Source organism: Telmatherina bonti (assembly GCF_933228915.1).
Source record: "Telmatherina bonti genome assembly, chromosome: 1".
Taxonomy (NCBI): domain Eukaryota; kingdom Metazoa; phylum Chordata; class Actinopteri; order Atheriniformes; family Telmatherinidae; genus Telmatherina; species Telmatherina bonti.
The window spans coordinates 36,494,633-36,517,177 of record NC_136619.1 but is presented as its reverse complement, the minus strand read 5'-3'; the positions used below and the strand labels follow the sequence as shown (position 1 = coordinate 36,517,177).

The 22,545-nt window shown below is 38.6% G+C and overlaps 1 protein-coding gene across 1 annotated transcript in view; it reads right to left on the bottom strand.

Moving 5' to 3' along the window:
* kcnq1.1 (potassium voltage-gated channel, KQT-like subfamily, member 1.1) overlaps nucleotides 1-14,755 on the bottom strand; it is a gene marked incomplete at both ends in the record, with an annotated part of 56,240 nt that extends 41,485 nt beyond the window's left edge. The window contains 2 exons of the mRNA XM_079244788.1: nucleotides 1,723-1,813; nucleotides 14,409-14,755. Of these exons, the coding sequence (XP_079100914.1) occupies nucleotides 1,723-1,813; nucleotides 14,409-14,755 (438 nt within the window). The remainder of the gene's footprint in view (nucleotides 1-1,722; nucleotides 1,814-14,408) is intronic.
* Between the last annotated feature and the right edge of the window lie 7,790 nt (nucleotides 14,756-22,545).

Genomic DNA, 22,545 nt, shown 5'->3' with positions numbered 1-22,545 from the left:
AGGAGCCAAGACAGGGTGCCACTTTCAAATTTTCCTAGCTCCCCAACATTACCTACCCCAGCTTTAAAAGGCATTTCTGGCACTGTGGATACAAAGCAAGTAAACATTTCAGGAGAGGAGACAGATCTGGGGTGCAAACACCCTCATCAGCCTCTTCACCAGTTTGTTAACATCCGAACAGCTGATCACAGCAAAACCCGCGGTGCAGCGAAAGAAGATTGTATCATTCCCTTTAGAAAAAGTGTATTTGATCAGACTGCTTCTTCTGTTCGAGCTGTTGCTGAATGGAACCTAACTCCCATAACCATCAGAAATTTAAATACATATAATTCATTTGAGACACAGTTAAAGAAATGGTTCACTGACAATCAGAGCTGTCCAAATTAACTAAATCTGCTGTTGCTTCCCCCTAATTGCCAACTTACCCTGTGTGTATGTATGTGTGTTCATGTATTTTGTTTGTTGTTTTGATTGTTGGTGTGTTCTGTCGCTAATGTACTACATTACATTTTAATGTAATGTAAATTTTACTTTTACAAAATGTACTTTTGTAATGTTGTCATGTAAACATGTAATTTTACTCTTGTTCTTCTAGGGTGAATTTTAACATCTATCTAGGGACTGCAGATGAAAAATAGCCTTCTGGCTAACTCTGGCATATTGACAGAAATGTTTATTAATATGCACTGTCCCTGTATTAAATTAAAAAAAAAAAAAAAAAAAAAAAAGCCAGTCATCATGCCGTTGTGAAGTTTACAGAAAGTAATTTTGCGTTGTCTTGTTAAAAAATGCATAGATGTTCTTGGAAATCGGGGCTGTATCGAGGGCAGCATATGTTGCTCTAAAATGAACTTCTCTGCCTTAATGCTGCCATTGCAGTAGTTAAAATGCGTTTTGCCAAAGGACCGAACACAAGCGCATACCATCAGAGAGCCTGGCTTTTGGACTTGTTGCTGATATCAGTCTGGAATACTGATTTGTTTGACTATGATCCAGGCTTCTCTGTGTCAGAAGAGGCCTGAAAACCACAGTGTTTTAATGATGCTAGAAGGGTGCCTGAGAGAGGCTGGCTAATTTTGATATGCAATCAACTTTCAAGCAAAGAAAGTTTTTTTTTTTTTTTTTTTTTAAAGCTTGTAGGTGTATGAAATGAGCAGATTGCTTGTTTAGGTTTTTCTTCTATAATTTTGCTTTTAATTACAAAGAATTCATACATGCAAGCTATTTTCTAATAAGTCTCTTCCTCTCTCTCTTTTTTTATATATTTAAAGAACACAAGTGATGATGTCCACAGGTTTTGTTATAACTTCAGTGATGCTATTAGTCTTGGCTGATAGCTTTGGTGTTGCATTAATATTACATGTGTAATATCCTTTGTTGCATGTGTAAATGAATTTTTGTTGCAATTAAGTCGTACCTTTAGGCTTGCATTCACAGTGTGGGCTAGTTTATTTAATCTAAATAAATACTCTATACTTTAATAAAAGTTTCACAACTGTTCTCATATTTTAATGATATTGGATACTAGTGCAGTCTTGTTTACCATATAACTTATGGTTTGTGGCATTACAGTAATGACCTGTATAGTTTGTCTTTGTTGTTGTTGTTTTTGTGTGTGTCTTTTTACACAGTGGAAACCAGTCAGGCACAAAACATGCATTTATTCATTTTCCTTTTTCTTTTGAGGATAACATTATTGTTTTAATCAAAGTCAGCACTCACCACCCAGAAGAGAGTCGTGTAAGCCAAGGTTTGGTATTGATCAATAGTAGAGAGGACACTAAGGATCAGACAGGCCAGAACTATGAGAAACCTGTGAAAATGAAAGCAGAGCATGCATCATTCTTGATAAGGATGTCAGGGAGTTTTATGCTGTTCCATTTTAATAACTAAGCTGAATTTTGTTCTGACATGAACACAGTGTTCCTTAAGCTTTAAATCACTTGTCATCTGTCACTTTGGGAAACACAAATCTCCTCAATCTACTAAAACATCCCTTCAACTATTTGTTCCACCATCTCATAATTTGATTCAAACTGCAAAATTTAATTTCTGTTTAGTTCGAATTTGAGCCTCTGAACCACTTTTAAAAAAAGTCTCAAAGTGTCTAACTGGATCTAAGGAAACAGTCAAGGACGGTAACATCTTTCAAATTCATATGAATATGAATACAAAGCACATACATCTGTCAAATAATGAGCACTGGGGTTTGCTCTCATTTACACATTCCACATACAGAAACAGAAAACTTCAAATTGTTGTAACACTGTTCTTTTCCCTCTCAAGGTCAGAGAATTTAAAGTACAACAACGATGAGATGCTTGAAACTACTTGAGCTTTTTGAAAGAGGTGAAAAAAGAAACATCACCCTTGAGGAAAATGGTTTAAACTGTTGTGGTATTGTATCACAAATGCAGGTAGCTTTGAGATTACTTTTCAACTTCTGATTCTCAAGCAGATTTTTAAATTCAGGGAGAAACTAGGTTTGGAAAGTCTTTCTAGGAGCATGTTCAATGTGTGCATGAAAAAAAAACCAGCTTATTTTAAAAGTTTATATGTAGGATGGCAAGGTCAGAGTGTGGTGCCCCGTATTTAGCAGTTTCATAGATGTTTGTCTGTAAGCAAAAGAAAAAGCAGTGAGGAGTGCAATATAAGTCATGATCCATCCTCACCCCCATAACCTCGCTCACATGTGTTCCAGCCTATCAGGTAAGGCTGTGATTTCTATTTTTGTTTCAGCTATCGGGGTATTTCCTCAGTTATTGAAGCTGAAATTGGGTGGAGTTATTTAAGCATTTCATCCGTTTTCTGGACAGACTGTAACAGAAACAATATAACAATTATGTTATATGAAACTTGGCAGAAAGGTTGACACTGGAGCAAGGGCAAAAACTTAATTTCCATTGACTGGACGTGGCAAGAGATGTGGTGATGAAGGCTATGACCTCTGAGTTGATTCATGTGACCGGAATGCTCGCTGACACACTGTTCTGTGAAGAAAGCCTCAGTCGCACTTAAGCTGTTGCATGAGTTTGAACTTAAATTTCTATGTACCATATAGGAGTACTAAATAAAAGTAGCCACTGCCTTTTGACACTGTACAATGCAATGAAAGAAATAGATATATGTAAGCATGAGAATGCAGCCACTTTTATGGTTTTTCAAAGGGAATAAGGAAATTGAAAGACAGCATTTCTGTGTCCTGAAGATCCAAGCAGCTATGTTGTAGGGGGCTTTATGCCCCTGGTGGGGTCACCAATGGCAAACAGGTGTCTAGGGGAGGGATCATACTAAGTGCGCCTCAGCGACCCCTATGATGATGACAATCATTGGTAGAAGTGTTCCCTTCCCTGAATGCAGGTCACCGGGGCCCCCCTCTGGAGCCAGGCCTGGGGGTGGGGCATGAGAGCGAGTGTCTGGTTCCTGGGCCTTCGCCCGTGGGGCCCATCAGGCCTGTCAGGCCCGTCGGGCTTAACCCGAAAGGGTTACATGGGCCCCAATTCCCATGGGCTCACCATCTGCGGGGGTCGGGTGCAATGTGAGCTGGGCAGGGGGGGACCCTGGCGGTCCAATCCTCGGATACAGAAACTGGCTCTAGGGACGTGGAACATCACCTCTGGCGGAGAAGAAACCTTGTGCAGGAGGTTGAGCGGTTCCTGCTATATATAGTCGGACTCACATCGACGCATGGCTTTGGCTCTAGAACCAGTTCCCTCGAGAGGCTGGACCTTCTTCCACTCTGGAGTTGCTCACAGTGAGAGACACCGAGCAGGTGTAAGCATTCTCATTGGTGCCCAGCTTGATGCCTGCACGTTGGGGTTTACCCCAGTGGACGAGAGGGTAGCTTCCCTCTGACTTGGGGGACGTGGGGACGGGTCCTGACTGATGTCTGTGCCTATGCACTGAACAGCAGTTCAGAGTACCCACCCTTTCTGGAGGCTTGGAGGGAGTATTTGAGGGTGCTCCCTCTGGGTACTCACTGGTTCTGCTGGGGTACAGTAAGGGAAGGGATTGGGAGGCATGCACCCCCCCCCACCCAAAAAAAACAAAACAAATGGGGTTTTGTTACTGGACTTCTGTTCTGTGCTCGTCATGGATAGTCCATAACGAACACCATGTTTGAGCATAAGAGTGTTCATATATACACCTCGCATCAGGATTCTCTGGGCCGCAGTTCGATGATCAACTTTGTAATCGTGTCGTCGGAGCTGCAGGCATATGCCTTGGACACTCGGATGAAGAGGGGAGCTGAGCTGTCAACTGATCACAACCTGGTGGTGAGTCGGCTCAGGTGATAGGGGAGGAAGCCGGTCAGGCCTGGCAGGCCCAAACATGTCGTGAGGGTCTGCTGGGAATGTCTGGTAGGTTGACAATGAGTCGGAATGGGCTGTGTGCCATACCTCTATTGGTGAGGCGGCCAGCCGAAGCTGTGGCTGTAAGGTCGTTGATGCCTGTCGTGGCAGTAATCCCAGAACTCATTGGTGGACACGAGCAGTGAGGGATGCCATCAAGCTGAAGAAAGAGTCCTACCGGGCCTTCTTGGCCTGTGGGACTCTGGAAGAAGCTGATAGGAATTAACAGACTAAGTGGGATGCAGCTTCGGCTGTCATCGAGGGAAAAACTTGGGCGTGGGAGGAGTTCAGCGAGGCCACGGAGAATGACTACTGGACGGCTTCGAGGCAGTTCTGGTCCACCATCCAGTACTCACGGTGTGTTCAGACCAAACGTGTTTTGTGCGTCAACAGCGGCAGGTTTGCATGTAAAGTCTATGTGGAGGCATGGCAAGGAAGCGTTGAGCTTTCTCGCATCGCTTTTTAAGTGTTTTGAGCGTTTGGTCTGAACACACTGTCAGTCAACGCTGTGTAGAGTAGAGATGAAGAGCTGCTGACCACCTCCCTGGAAAAGTCTATTCATGAGTTCTGGAGAGGAGGGTCCGTCAGGTAGTCGAATCTCAGATTGAGGAGGAGCAATGCGGTTTTCATCCTGCTTGTGGGCCAGCTCTATACCTTCTTTGGGGTCCTGGATGGGACATGGGAGTTTGCCCAACCAGTCTACATGTGCTTTGTGGACTTGAAGAAGACGTTCGACTGTGTCCCCTGGGGCCTCCTTGGGCAGTACTCCGGCAGTATGGGGTACCAGACCCCCTTGTATGAGCTGTCCAGTCCCTGACTTCCATAACAGCAGGAGAAAAATTCTTTAACTACTGAAACTGTCCACCAAAAATAATATTTATTTTCAATATTATTAGGTAATAATGTCCTACATCTGCACTGAAAGGATGCATGATTTCGAGTGGTCAAGAGAAAAACTTCAATTGGAGTGTCACATCGGTGCTTTTTGTTTTTGCTGTTTTGACTTTCTATCTTAGGTAGTGTAGTAGGACACAGCTGTGTCTTATTAGTAGTTTCTGGCTTTCCCTCCCAGCAGCCAATTGCTACAGGGGAGCCACCCTATATAGGTAAGCTGGTTATTCAGATTATAGCTTGCCGACTAGCAGCTGGGCTACGTCATTCAGGGGATTCCTTGCTTCAGCTTCAGGTTGGTGGCAGGTAGGCTCCTGGATTTATTCATTGCTGCGGCAAGCTGTAGCCAGTAGCATCACTGGTTCTGAGGCACACTACAGTGTACCAGTCTTATGGTCAGGTGGAAGCTGACACTAATCTCCTGGCACTGGATTAGTCGATGCCAAAATACTGTCAACTGCTCTGCACTGGATCGACGCTGATCTCCTTTATCAAGTTACGAGGAGCATCACGGTGGATGCGCTGTATCAAACTGCTCTGGAGACCACTGCTGCTCTGCTTTGACGCATCTTCTCAGGTGTTCCATCAGCTGCTCTGTTTTACTGAGGCTTCTGCTTCACTTCGTTCCCTTCTCCGCCTTTAACAACTCCTCCTTGGAGAAGGGGAAACGCTGACGTGGGCGCCGGATTCACCACAAGCTGGTGCAGATTGGACAGTCAAGCTGCCCATGATAGTGGGGAGCGGCAGAAGTACATTTTGGGACAACGCTGATTATTTTATCTTCTTAATTTCTTTATATTGTTTCATTTGTGTTTAACCTATTTATATTCTTCAGGTACTGAGACTGCAGTGGTGGATTGGTGTCCTGGTGGTGGTGCCTCCCTACTTCTCTGGTGTGGTTTTGTTTATCTCTTCATGTGTTGTGTTCTTGGGGTCCCTTCCCTAGCTTCTGGACACATCCATCCCAGTAGGTCTCAGCCCTGATTTATCTTTCTTTTTAAAGTATCTTGTAGGTTTTTAAATAGGAATAATAAAATCTCTTTTATACCCGTAACTGATGTCTCTGCCTCCATTGCTAACGAACCTGAGTGCCTGGTGGTGGGTGTAACCACCTAGCAATTTTCCCTGGGCATAATACCCAGGGTGGCGTTGTCTGGTTTTATATCTTCAGCTTGTAGCCGACTGTTTCTTGCCACAGTAGCACAGTGGATCTGATATTTATTCAGATGTTCTTTGGTTTCACTCCAGCTGAAATTCCAAGCATTATGGTATTATGAAAAAGTCTGATGTTGAAACACTGCGGTGTTTATTGGTCAGAGTCACTGCATTGATTAAACAGCTCAACTGCTGCACACAAGCCAACACTATCCCATGATCCATAAAGTTCTTTAAAATCCGCTGAAAATGATTAACATAAATTAGAGTATTTGTGTGCATGGAAAATACTGCATGTTCATGTAACAGCCTTTTTGACAATCAGTTTGAATTTATTTATTTATTTACTTATATAACTTAAACTCTGCAGTCATATGATTACTCCCATACTCTCTTCTGCATTGGTGGAACATTCAAACCGCTAAACTAAAATGTGTGCTAACTCATTCAGTGGACTAACCACTTCTGCAGTTTCACACACAATAGGCTGGTAAACAGCTGATCCTGCACACAGTGAGAGGTTGTTGTTTGTAATGGAAGCAGAAAAAGGTTGAGTACCATACAATACTATTGTATACTGTATCATGAAATGGAAAAACACAAAGAATGATGATGGTGGAATAGTACAAAAAAAGAAATGACTCCTGGCTTGACCATATGTTGTTTCACTCTTGCTTTGTAGTTAAGATTTCTAACATCAAACCCTAACAGGACATGACAAAATTTTAGGTTTATCGTTGACATGTTGTTGATTAAATATAACTCAAAACTGTATAATGGACCCATTCACTCTTTGAGAACATAAAACACCTAAATGGTGTTTGATCCAGTGTTTCAACTGTAACATCAGTGGAAGCAATTGTTTAAAGGCCAGCCTTGTATAAGAATAAGATAATTATCTAGTGGTCCTGCCAGAAGAAGTTTTGTTATTATTGCAAAAGATTTTATTCTGAAACTGTGAAAGCAAAAAAGGTTTCATCCATTTTAACAGGCAGAAGAAACAATCTGAAGCCTGAAGTTTGAGCTGGTGGAATTACATAACCTACTTACTTTAGATTTCTCTGAATTTGGAGGAATTTAAACTACCTGTGTAGGTTTAGGCAGTAAAACTATTTGTTTGGGTTAGAAAAGTGTCAGAGCTCAGCTTAAAACAGACCACCTTTCAACAGCTACAACATCTACAAGAGGTTAGTTCTGTCATCTCACCTTAGCAGGTTTATCGATTGACAAGCTCCCTTCAATCTGCAGAAGAGGCAAATGCATTGAGTCTTAAAAGCATTTGTTACTTGTGTTGGACTTTACAAAACAAAAAAAAAAGATATTGTGTTTACATTTTCATTGAATTCATCTTCCATTTGTTCCTGTTTTGTGTCTTGTCCTTGTACAAGTCTTGGATGTTTTGGTCCATTTGCCTCTTTTTTAATGGATAATCTCTCTCACCGATATGATCACCGCTGTGGAGTTAAACACGGTTGCTTCTTTTGTTTTCTTCACACCTCAAAACAAGTTGGGCTTGTTGAACTGTCATCAGTCAGACACAGCTTGAATTTATTAAAGATATCTGTCTGACAGAAAGGTTTTATGACTTATTTTCTTAAGAAAAAACTAGCTTTCTGAACAAAACTAAGGTATGAAATGAAAACAAAACAAATTGCAAGCATGAAGGTGGCACCGTGACATTACTAAAAAGGTGAACTAACGGAACATTATCAGATGATGTGGATGAAATTACTTTCAGATCAATTTTTCTCCTGCCGCTGTAAACACCAAGATTATTAAGGTCACCACATTTAAATTATCAGTTAGATACTTGTTGTTCATGTTCAGACAGTAAAGAGCAGTAATTTGGTGAATGAGTGAGTGCATCATCACCTGAATGAGTTGCTGTTCTTCAGTAGAGTGAACATGTGACATTGTGTGAAACTGCTGGGATAAGGATAATAACCAAAGCTGGATATATTGCACAGTCAGAATGTGCTATTGTTGGACAGCTGTTGCATGTAGACACTGTGTTTAAATGTGAATGGCTACACTGTGACCTTTCAAGAAATATGTCTACAAAACGTCTGTTACAAAACACAAACACATGAAAAAAGAGAGACTCGATGTGGAAGAAGAAACTTCATATCAATCACTGATAAAGAATTAAATGTTCCGGATAATGAAAAATTGATTAAATTTATATTGCACGTTTCTGGTCTTAGTAACCACTAAGATCTTAATGCTTCAAGGGACACGTACACAAAAAAAAAAAATTAAAGTGGCTCAATTATGCACATTTCAGTCTTACTTATTTTAATATACAAGTCCAGAAGGGCAAGAAATAATCAATCATTTTTCACAAACCCATTCATTCATTTGTCTATTGATCCTCTCAGATCTGCCTCTTTCAGAAACAACTGAACAGAGAAAGCCCTGCCCTATTCCTGCCTGCGGGATGCGCCTGACTCGTCAACTCCTTATACTTATACTGAGCAGTGAAGGTGGGTGTGGCTTTCCTCTCGTGAATGTGCACAACCTTGGGAAGATGACCAATCATTGAGTCCCTTCCCTCTCTAAAACCAAAAGTTTCTTTCACCATGGAAACCGAACGTAGAGAGCGCTGGAAAACTCAAACATGCATTTAGGTAATAAAAAATGGATGAGTGTATGTCTGATGAGTACTCAACACTATAACACTGTAGACAGCTCAGAAAAGTAGAAATAGCATAAATAGCCAAAGCTAAACTAAACTCCTAAATGTTTAGACAACTTAAAAAATATATATCTTACGACATATGCAAGAGATTGTAAAAAATCAGCAGAATTTTAATATGCAGCTTTTGTTCAGAATGTTTGATGTCATCTTTTCAGATATGTGGAAGGGAGAACTATAAGAAGTAAAACAAAGGCTTATCATTTCCTCCTGTAAAATCTTTTCCTGAACAAGTTTCTGATTTCAGTGATCATTGTTGGTAATTAAAAAGAAATAAAAGAAGGAAAGGAAATTCTTGCCTACATATTTATTTCCACAAGTTCCACTTCGTATAACAGAATGAAAATAATCAACATTTATTGAAGAAGTTGTGCCTGAGAATTTGTGGAACATTATTATCTGTGCTTAAAAAATATCAAACACTAAAACTACTTTTTTTCAGCATTTTGATAATGTGACAAAATGTGTCTTGTGTCATGGCTGACACAGGGGACACCTCATACTGAAGGCAAAAGTGGCTGAAATGAAACTTTTTTTTTCCCCATATATAACCCATATCTGACCTAAAATACTTTAATATGTGGTACTACATAATATACATACTGCCTTGTTGCATTTAGTCAGACTTTTACATCATTAAAATTACATAAACATCACAATAATATGCTGGAGGAGGTGGAACATGGCAGAATAAATATAATGAAAGGACACATCATATTTTCTCCATCTCAGTTGCATAACAACTTTTAAACTGAAACATACAAGTTGGCATATGTAGCATCATTACGAACCTCTGTAAACAAGGAAAGCTAAGTGTGATGTCATGTCTTCCTCAGTGCTTGTGGGTCACTTCAGGGCCATACACTGTTTACACCGGAGTCTGAAGACAGTTGAATCAAATTATAATGTCAAAAACTAAGTGAAAAGAAAATAAGATCTCAGAAAATAAAGTGTTTGAGCATTAAGGCCTGCAGTGCACATGTAGCCTTATTGCATGACATTTTACTCAGTAATAAGCTAGAAAGACAAGTAGACCAAAAAGGAGCATTCTACCTCCTTCCATGTTAAAATGTTTCCAAGTTCCTAATATTATAATTCAGCTGTTTTAATATACAGACCCAAAATGGTAATTTATAATGTATGCATAGGTACAAATGGTGTTACTGCTGGATAGAAAATCTGTTTGAGTAGAATTTTCAAGACTTTCCTCTACCCACATTAAAAATAGGATCAAATACTGATGAAGGTCAGAACAACCCTTAAGCTTGAACAGGAGGAATTTACAGCATGAGAGTTACATGTTGAGAAAAAGGAAATTGGCATAATTTCATCATAATGTGTCATGTGTACATGTAACCAATCAAAACAACAAAATGACATAAACAAGTATAATGGTTGCTTTGCATAAAGAATGTATTTTAGTCTTAACCCTAACTGTTATGTAACAAATACTTTACTGCCAAACCTGACCAGGAGCTGACAAAAATGTTTTGGTACTGAAAGTGTATGTTGTTATCCAAATTGTTTTCCAGCCTCCATTTTAGTATTTACTGGGTTCTTAAAATAAACACTCGATAATGACTTCTGTCTGATATACAAACCCTCTTATCAGTTCTATTTAGAGGACTGCATAACATTTATTTTACTGTACTTATTGGACTTTTCCATTTTGTGCGTATCATATTGTCTTAAACTTTCAGAGGACAGCCCTTAAAAATCTCAGTGTTGTTGCTACATGAGCAGATCTGATGGGAAATATGTGGAGAGAGCAGATGTATAGTTTCCAGTCAGCGTTTGCATCATGAAAACCCTTATCACCACATGGTACATCCTGAGTTTACTGAAGTCCAGCCAAGAATCCAAACACCCCTACCCCCTGTGCTAACCACATACACACAGAAGCACAAGTGTGCACGCCACACTTCAACACAGATAAAAGTCTGAGGAGGGACCTGCTCAGAACTGCTGTATAGCACCACTACAGCAGCCAGTCTTGTCAGAAAGAACTGAACAAAAAGACAAAACAAGACAGTAAAAGGACCTTGGGCTGCTTCAAAACGGCCTCATTGGTCTTTTGACTGGGTGAATGGTCTTTGTCAATCTTGAGTCGAATGGCAAAAAAGCAGGAAAACATTTAAATCACAGGTTGAAAGACAGTAAGAGAGATGTAATTTGCAAAGAGAGGAAATGTGGCAAGGGCAGTTAGAGAGGATCAAAAGAGACATAACAAAACATCAAACATCAAACTTCCAAACGCATACACTCCGCTATGCTAATGATTGCAATTTGTCAACGGCACTGTGTTCAAATTACTTCAGGGTATTTGAAATGCCAGTAAAGACTGATACTAACTATGCTGAGCACAGACTTCTACTTCACCATTTATTCATCTAAGTCTGTCTGTCTCGTCCCTTCTTTACCACTAACCTCTCCATCATATTTCACTTCCTTTTCCTCCATGCCATTGATTACACAGGCTATGTGTGTCTGTCTGGCACCCTGCAGCTTGGTGTAGCAACAGAAAAAAAATAACACATTGGCTCAGCTACATAGGCACTGCTGAACTCTAAACAAAAGCTCAAAGCATTGCCCCTATCTATTATTGATGGACAGATTCGCTTGCTTTCTGCAGCAGTGTGAGTTGAAACAAAGGAGGGGATACGATAAGAATTGGCCGTGACACTGCTGACCACGTGAGCACAAACATGATAGTATTAAAAAAATACTATTTAAAAGAATGGTAAAGCAACAATTTTAAAATTGAAAATAAAAAAAAAGGATGAGTAGTTTTTCAACAGAAGGTGATCGCTGATGGATGACTTTGTTTATGTGCTCCAGGAAGACACTTTGCTCCTGGATTCAAATTAAACATATCTGAATACTGAGTTTGACAAAGACGAGCACAAAGCAGAATAAATTGGGGAAGGAAACAACAAAAATTGCTGACTTTTTCTTTTCCCTCTAGTTACTTAAATAATAAAATCCAAACATCCATTTAAAATGTTGCTCTGATGGAGATGGACAACAATTTATGATCTCTTAGTCTTTTTGTTAAATCATTAAAATGTGTGTCTGAATCTCCTTCCTCTGACTGAACAGAATATGTGGTTCTATTTATTAGAGCTGAGTCTGTAAAATACTGTCTGATATCTATTTTCCTTTAACTCTCCTGGCTGACACATCCATAAGCAGCATGTGGGATGGATCCATGCTGCTGCTGACGGAAAAAAAAAAACCCCCAAAACAAATCCAACTGCATTTAACTGTGCTTCTTCAGCACAGAAAACCAAAGCATGTGTTGGTCTTAACTTGAAACAGGGAAAAGACATTCTGAATAAAACATGAATAAATGTCTCTGTTTTCTACAATGCTTAACAAGAAAACATAAAATAAACTTTATTAATCACAAAAACATAAATGTGCATCCTGCTCATGTCCAAAGATATGGATTTTCCCTCACTTTTACCCAAACACAACAGACCTAAAGCCCAGATACATTCTTTATCAGCAAAGAGACACATATGGGAGTGTAAATACACAGACACACACTCACGAGGTAACTGATAAGCTCTGGGTCAGTGATAGGCTTTGCTTGTTCTTACTGGAACAAAATGAAAACAAGGTTCTGAACTGACCCTTACATGTTAGACGTTGCAACACCACGCTGAATTACAAGGGGAGATTAGTCAAAAATGCATGAATATACTAACAAACTGAGACTAATTCAGACATTCTACAGGTTTGGATGGGTAATCCAAGTAAGCTTTGATTTAAATCCACACTCTCCCGCGATATCTCCAGAAACAGCGCATTAGAATTACATTGCCCTTGAAATACTGCCTATGCCTCCCTGTCACGTCAACTAAAGCCCACGCAAAGGGCACGGCAGTGCTGTATCTCCTTTGTTTAACTTTGACCTCGTTTATGTGCACGGTCAGCCAACAGAAACATGTTCTGAAATGTAAGATTTATTATACTACCATGTAGCCTTCCATCACCGTGTTTAGTACAAATTTTCAATTTCATGCATCGACCTGCAGCACCGCTCTCACAGGCTCTTGCTGTTTCTGATCACTCTGCTGAACATTTGCAATCGATACAGGATCTGCTCCTTATGTGCTTTTTTGGGGGTAAAAGTGAAAGGCTGAAATCACTAAAACTTAATATCCCTGTAACTGCAGTGAAAGCAGAAATTTCAAATATGGGCAGATATGACTGGTATGGAGAGGGGGAGGGGGTTATTCTGCAAATAGAAACAATCAAAGCTGAATACAGACTAAAATAAACTGTCAAGCCAAGAAGTTAACCTTAAGACGCACAATCTTTCATGTAATCAAGTTAAACAGCCTGACAAAAATAAAAGAATATGTTGATATTTTGAGAAACATTTATAAGGGAACAGCTTAACCATTCCAACAAGGGGAAAGAAACTCATTTTGCTGTTTTGCACCTGAAGTACCTCCAAAAACCTTATAATAACTGAAATTACCAAACATTTCCTGCTGCAGTCTGTAATCATAAGCAGCATATCTTTTTATAGTGCATTATGCATTTATTGTTTGTGCTCTAATATGCTGGAGTTGCGTTATGTTTGCTCATGTTCCCCTTGAGTCAGAAAGACTTTAACCTGCTCCGACAGGCTGCGTTCCTCTGTATCCCCTCCGACACTGTGGGGTCAAAGGGTGGCAGAGTGAGACCAGGCCGCTACCTCCTCTACGGCATACATCCTGCCAAGTTTAGCTGCCTGCTATCAGTGCCAGAAAGTAGGGACAGACAGCACACGTGGGGGTGTTCTGGAAAATCATATCCCACATTCCTAAACCTTCTGCCTGAATCCACTAGTATGGAAATGTTAAATTGTGAGTTTGTAGGTGGTGAAAAACAGAGAAAAACAGAAACAGTGAAATGTCCAGGGGGATTTGTTTGTGCTGTAGACATATCTTGCCTATTAGTGGCAACATTTCATTTCTTTTAAAGCTCTGTGTGTCCCACTCAAATGAAAAGTTGTGTGGAATATCCCTTTAGTTCTCCCACAAGGACTTATTTTCATGTCTGTGTGTAATCATATGTTATTTTTTTAAACATGCTATAGCTAAATTAGAGATCCTAGAACGTTCCTAAAGGGAGCTGCAGTTTTACTGAAGTATCTGGGCAGCATCTGTCTAAAATTCACAGGATTAACAGTACTTTGTAGTAAAGGCTCTACACGCCCAATTAACTCCCTGTTTAATAGGATCTTACAGTTGCAATTATGCCCTTGAATACCCCACGGATCAGGGTGATTATGAAAAGAAAAGAAAAAAAAAAACACTCACACTGTGAAGTGATAGACGAAGCACTTCCAGCCAGAGGGCCTTTCCAGAAAGTTATACACGCGTCCTTGGATGTAGGCGCGGGTGAGGACTGGACGCGCGCCGGTGCTGTACACAGACATCCGGGGGTGAGAAAAGTAGGGCTGAAGATGAACAGGGGGGGTATCGGCGGGTGAGTTACTGTCCTCTTGCATTTTGTTTCTCTGGGGAAAAGTGGTTCCCGCAGGGGTCCCTGAATCATGCGCACTGAATGTGGTTTCCGACAGCTCCAAATCCTGCGCTCTATTTCCACGTGCCACAGCAGGAGATGTCCGTGCGCTCCCCAAACAAGGTGCGGGGAGATGAGACATTGCAGGCTTCCTCTACTCGTCCTGTTGCTGCTTTAACTTTCCCAGTCACTGACTCAAACTGACAATTCCATGTGTGCTCACCTAGTGTTGCGCACCTAATCCCACCGAGGCTCCTGAACATGGAAGAGAAACTTAATATTAAACTCTCTAGACTGGATTTCCTTCAACTAAACTTTCCAGAGCCCTAAAATGTTAAAGGTATGAAGAGTTTCAGCTTCAAATGAGTGTCCCGGACCTCTCACGGGATTCTTATCAGCTTGCAGAGCTGCAGCAAGGCGGTGCGCGTGTGCGCCAGCTGCTCACCCACTAACCTACTGTTTAGCACAACTCCCAAATAACAGATCACAGCTGATGGGTTCCATCTTCACCACATGATGACTTGTGCAATAATTACTTTCTTCTCAGATTGCAAATCTGTTAGAACAGATGTTGCAATTTTCTTTCTGCCATTAATTACTACCTGAACGTTTTAGTCACTTTTAATATCAAACTAACTTGAATCAGATGATACTGACCAATTCGTTAACTGAGACACGTGGAAACTGTTGGTACTATGTTAGAATAATTCCTAATAATTACACATTCTTTTAAGCCTGTAAAAGAACTAGAACAGTGAAGTTACAGAACACTTGTTTGTGGCGATGGATGTTCTGTGATCAGATTTTTACATAACCTCAGTATTTGCAACACAAATAGTAAAGAAAATACAACTTGATTTATATGTAACTCATAATTTGGTTAAAAGTAAACTTGCTGAATTGTTTTGCTTTGGCCCTCCATCATCAGTAAAGTGTTCTTATTAAACTGAGTTTGGAAAGTTAGTCGGAACCAAAATATGCAGAAGTTTTTGACATGTTTGCAAAATATATACTCTCTTCTTAGCTGTCATCATCAGAACTTAGATGTACAACTGCTGAGACTGTGGCTTGGTCACACTGCACTGTATGCATGTGTCCTTAAACTGATCTGGTTTTTACCGATCATCTCTCACCTTTGGGAACTGTCCAATAAGAGCAAAACCAAAAAATATCCAAGTTTAAGATAAACTAAAAGTGATATCCTTCTTAAATATGTGACAGGAATATAGCAGTCTATCAACCACTGCATAGCTCTTTGACTTATTAGTGGTTATGAATATATGTCAAGTAACAATAATTTAAATCTTTCAAGGAGTTCATTTAGACAAGGTTACACTGGGAATGCCTTTCTCTGTGACCTTGGCTACGACAGCCAAAGGGAGAGGAAACAAGTCCCCTGCAGTGGATTTTAATAGGAGTCGAGTGGCATCCATGTGATGACAGGATCTGTTGCCAGATAGGTATTAAACACAACTCCAGCAGGCTCTTGCAGTTGGATACCTCCCACTGCATTTGAGATTGTAACCTTTTATACAGAAAAGGACATTGTCTTTCCTATCACTTAGTCATATTTGATTATGTACATTTAATATATATATATATATATATATATATATATATATATATATATATATATATATATATATATATATATATATATATATATATATATATATACATATATATATATATATATATATATAATAAATACTTATTCTCAGAGATTCATTATAGGCCTTAAAATATGAACATTTGTTGTGTTTTAGTCCATATATATATATATATATATATATATATATATATATATATATATATATATATATATATATATATATATATATATATATATATATACATATATATATATATATATATATAATAAATACTTATTCTCAGAGATTCATTATAGGCCTTAAAATATGAACATTTGTTGTGTTTTAGTCCATTAAAAAGAGTAAACATGGTATCTGTGCGTTTTTGACAAAGCAATCCATCATAGTGGTCCACATATCTCAAGGATACCTGTATTTCTTTGCATACAAAATTTATCCTTATCAGCTCCTAAATGAATATTTTTCAGGAAATTGTGTCAACTTTTAAGAGAATATATCAAATAGTTTTCCATGCATACCATTATTTTAAGATAAGTGTTATCTTCGTTTGGTTTAAAAAAAAAAAATCTTCGCTTAATCAACAGCATTCATGTCACATCCTCCCCTTTTACACAGGATTTACTCCGATCCAACAAGCAATTTGGAAGACTGACATCAGGAAACCTTCTTACTGAGGCTGACACCTGGCAGAAGTCAAAAAGTTATTGGAATCTACCATCATTAATTGCAGTAAGGTTGGAGAAATATAGCCACTCACCTCTCTTCAAGGGCAGATGAAAAGGGTAATGCTTTTTTAACTGTTATTTACCCAGCCTGATCCAGGTAAGATTAGGGGATTCCTTTTGCTCAGCTGAGACAGTTGCAGCTTATAATTCAGTTTGCAGTGCAGGGCAAACAAAAACATCCTGTTGTAATTAAGTGGTGATTTTATAATACAAGAGCATAGCAGTCAAAAAGGAAAAGAAACAGCAAGAGAAGGAGTACAGACTATCATTTTGAAACATAACAACTACAGCACCAGCAGTTTCCAACTGGTTTATGTGTTTCATCACAAATTCTTTTAACTCAGAGATGATTACATAAGGCTGAAATGTTCCTGAAGGGTACAGCACTGAGAGCCTTCCCAAACAGCCCAGTCAGTAGAAATTAGTCATGGGATCTCAGACTTTATTGTCCTCCATATTTATGGGTAATATAAACACATAAAGGGAATGAGATGTATCCCTATGTGGTCATTTACACAAATTATTAGTGACTAAACCTATTCATGGAAAGACATTACTTATCAAACCACAACATAAAATGCATAAAGATGGGTTTCGGTTATGCATTTTGTGATATAACCCAATTAATAATAATGGAGAGTCTGTAGCATCTGCATCCCTGAGTTTGCGCTGTTGCACTTGTACATTCTTTGGCCCAATTCAAGAACCAGATCCTTTCAAGTCAGTTTTTTTAAATCAACAATGACAGACCTGACAGCTTCTAAAGGCTTCTCTGAATGCCGGCTGTGAAATTCTTTTTGCATTTGCCTGAATTTTAAGAACATAGCTGGAGCAACCCTCACTCAACCTGCAGATACCTCAGGCTAAAAACACATTAGAAACTAGAGAACATTAATCTGAAAATTGAGAAGTATTCTTGTTTTCCTCACCTGTGATATAGTGTGTCATGTAACCAACCAATCAATGTTCATCCTGAAACAAACTGGAGCTCTGAGGTAAATTCAATGATACCTATATCATGTTGAGCGATTTCCAAAACATGTTACATGCTATTATTTATTCATACTTATTGCAGTTCAAAATGCCATGATATTGGGACAAACATAAGACCACAGCTTTGTGAACTGTCTCTGTTTGAGTGATCAACTAAGCGCCCACTTAAATTTTGCAAATATAAATTAAATCAATTTTGTACACAATTGCTGCTTTAAATAAGTCAGAATACAGGAAAGTAGTAGATGACTCTTTAAAACACAAAAAATCAAGTTTCTCTAACTGTACAAGACTGCAGAAATGTTCAAGTTCAGAAATGACTGTTGCCAAGCCCTGAAACTTCATGCCAGAGGACTGTGTTATCGAGCAAAACAAGCACTTGGTTGTTCATTTGAGCAACATACTGAACCAGACAGTAAGCAAACTATGTCTAAATAAAGCTCAGCTTTATATGTGCTGCAAAATACTGGATATTCTCGACCAATATGTGGGGAATATACACTTTCTCCTATCTCTTTTGATGAGATACTGAAGCATATTGAGCCTGATGTGTTGTGCAGTTTTGTGTATGATAGTGAAAAGTGTTGCATGACTAGACTAAAAAGCACTTTATCACCATGAATGAATAAATGTGACTGGTGCTTTCAGCAATAAAAATACAACCTAACTTTAAAAGCACTGTATAAATTCCACCCACTTGCTCTCCGTGCTATTTTCCTTTGCCTCTTTAACTCAACTATTCCCTTGTGAGATCAAAATATATCAGCCAATTCAGCTTTGTTTTATTAATTTTGAAGGCTATTTAAAAAGGTTTTGCTGTTTGTTATTGTGTAATATTTATCATAGCAACTGCCTTCACATCAACAAATAGAAATGTTTAACATGAGTATTTCTCATCCTTAGTAAATCTAGCTGAGTCAACCCAGGGACTAGCATGATCCCAGAGACTGCACTTTACTCATGATATAAGAGCTCCAGCATTTAAGTTAGCATTCATTAGCTTTGCTAATACAACTTAAAACTTTCTTGCTTTTAGTAGCCTAGTAGCATTTAGTAGCATCTCCATTTACTGTTTAATGGAGCAATTACCACTGGGTTTCCAAACTCATCCTTTCATTTGATTCATTAAAAATAGCAACTAACAAAAATGGATGGTGCCTCTGAAACATCAGAAAACATCATGTTTAGTTTACACAAATAAAGAAATCTGTTATTGATTTCCTGAGCTTGAGATAGCCAGTTAAAGACAAACAATTATCTCGCAACAACTTAATAATTTGAAATATTAAAAACAAATCTTCCAACAAGGTTTGGTGTAAAATTGAAAGGATGTCAGGATAGGAATGAATCAATTAAAGCAAATATTAAATATTTACATTTCCTTTTAACCAACATATAGTTACTGTTTTGACATGGTTTCACATGTTTCCTGCAGAACTGTATGTTGTAGTTTTACTGCTGAATTGAATCTCAGCCATGTGGATACCACTGGAGTAAACGTAAGTCACTGTCATGTTATATTTTCCTCAAATAAGTATTCATTTGGAAAATGGTAAACTATGTCCGCAAGGGGATGCTCCTGGTTAGTGACAAATTTGGAATTATGAGGTTGTGTCCAGGATCTTGTTGTTCAATAAAAAATCAAAGCAACCTTTGCCAACTTCAGTCTAGATTTATTTGTAGATTATTGATCAGCTGGCCAAGCAAGACTTGAGTAGGTGGTTACTTCGTTTTGCTCTAATACCTCTCTGTTGTATGAAAACAACACAGACTGTTTTTTTTTTTTTTTTTTTTTTTTTTGGTACAAAGATTAATTTCAAGACAGAAAGAAAATTGCTACAATATATTATGTAAGAAGAAAACATGTAAATCCAAAAGGCCTTAACATGATTTCAAAATTCTCTTTACACTTGTTAATTTAATCATGAACAGCGCAACCACAAAAACGGCTTCTGCAAAACTGATAGCTTAATATCTTCTCTTTGTTTAATATGCCTTTTATTCCATGTGAACCACTCCACACTTCAAACACATAAAGGCTTAGCATATAATAAGCCATCGAAACAAAGTAGTGGATAGGAGTACCAGCTGTTCAGCAAGCCATGTATGCACCAGGGAAAACACACCGAGGGTGGCTGGTGGACAGGTGGGAAATGTCAGCGTCTGAAAAAGAGACATAAACAAACACACAAACGAAAGCAGAGGATAAAGCTGACACAGGAGCAGCTGTGACAAATGCAATATTTGTAAATGGAGAGTGGTAACAAAAGGACTTCTCATAACTTGAGTCATCGCATGTACTTCGGAACATTGGACATGTCGGCATAAATGTAATGAACCAGGTCTGACTTGACTTTTTTCAACATGTCATAATTTGATTAGTTTTTAATTTTACTTTATTATTCCCGATTAGGAAATTCTGCTCTGCATTTGACCCATCTCTACATGTACGACAGAGCAGTGGGCCTCAGGAGCATCTGTGGAGTATGACGGGCCTTATTCAAGTGCCCTTTGCTTCACCTATGTTGGCACTCTCAGATATTGGTGTAATAATTCACTGGAGTGCTTAATAAAGCATTTTCATTACACTTTTAAATTACAAATGAACTCTATTGAGGTACTTTTCAGTTTGTAGTCACAGAATTTTTCCTTAATTTCCTTTTTGTTACATGTTTAATGGTATTTCTTTTTATGCAGCTCTATTGAGATATTATGCTTGAATAAATTTCAATAGTTATTTCAGTCAAAGCTCCCAAATTGGATTTAATCTCCAGAGAACCTCTGAGCATTATGTTGAAATAAGACTGAACTGCATCAAGTTGCTAAGCAGCAAGTTAGCACTTGTTTAAAATAATGCAGAGCAAATATACCTTTTGTTGGTTTCAGGTTAAATACCCAAATAACTACCACAGTGGAACAAAAAAGACTTTATTTATGTAATGTAGACAAAAAATGTTAAGAAAGAACACAGCTTTCTTTGTAATACTTAAATACTTAATTTAGCTTTAAAGGGTAAACTTATTAAGGCACGGTTTAAACACTTTGTCCTTGAAATCAAACCTGCAGAAATGTCCATAATATCCATTCCACAGCTGGAGCCTTATGGTAAATCCATAGTCCACACTGAAATGTTGCCTCATCTAGTTAGCTTGCTTTGGCTCAGTAAGCAGATTACAGTATGTGTTGAAGCCTCTGATATGCTTCAAGGAGAGCCGTTTCTGCTCATAACAGTACCTCATTGTGCTTGTTGTGTTGGCCTGGCTTTCTGAAAGCTCCCCCAGGCAAAGACTTTAGCACTTAACACTTCCCTGTGCTACAGGTTATTTCTGAATCGGTCCCCTTGTCACTCAGATGCCAGGACTTAAGTGTAATTGCGCTGTTGTGTCCTCAGGGTGCTAGTGCTCCCCCTGCTGCATATGGCCATTCAGATAGGTACCAAGGATGACCTTTCGTTCACAATAATATGAGGAGAGATGCAGACTATGGAGGTGCATATTGGGTGTGACTGTGCGTACTACAAGCTTGACAAACACACTGCAAAACTACAGTTTTTCATATGTAATCTGCAAGCAGTGGCAGTTTTAATCCATCTAAATGATACTGAAGAAAGTCTATAGTTTTTACATTGTGAATGAACCTCATTCATAGTATTTTGAGTCAGCTCTATGAAAACAAAGAAGATGGAGATATTTTATGAATGATTACTCCAAGACTTTTAGTGTTCTTTTCATTGTCCTGGGATTGGGTTGAGATTCAGTTCACAGACCTGCAGCTGGAAATACTGAAAAGAGCACCAGGCATATTAGGCATATTGCAGTGTATGATCCATGCCCTGGAATTGACCTCACCAAATGCTATATTTACTTCTGTTTTACTAATATTTGTGAAGAACTAAAACATGCAAATATTTGAGGAAATTATTAAGCCTTATTAAAATATACAACTGAGTATGAACATCTGCAGAAGAGAGAAAAAAAAGCTTGGGGCCGAGTGCCAGAGGTGAAGTAGAAGTGAAATGTGGGTTTGTTGGCATTTGTCTTTCCATGAGATTTTGCAGACTAAGAAAAATAAATAAACTGGCAGGAAAAGAAATCAGTTATTTTATGAAAATAAATTATTTGGTTTAATAGCAACATGACCTAGTTGCAGCACCTTCAGAGCCATGCCCTGAAATCATCAACCCCTTTGAGTCACTCCTTCGCTCATAGAAGTTTATAGTTATGGTAAATTACAGTAAATGATCTCAGGACTTTATCTCTTTCAGTCGTTGTAATCTTTAAAGAAATGCAGTGCATTGAGTATATTTTAGAAGTGAATATGGCATATTAAAATGCCTTTAGATCTATTGTAGTGGACAATTTTTTAGCCATTAATGGAGTAAAAGCATGCACAAGTATTGAATAGTGACTGCAGCCCCATTCTGAAGCAACGTGCCTTTTTGTGCTCAGCTGACAACATAGTTTTCCACCAGGAATATAAATAGAAAAAAAATTGCATTTGTGATCCTGTATTCAATTGGATTATTCTCTGAACGCTACTTGCATCATACCTCCATCTATAATTTAAACACTGAAGTAAAATGGCAGGTAATGAATATAGAA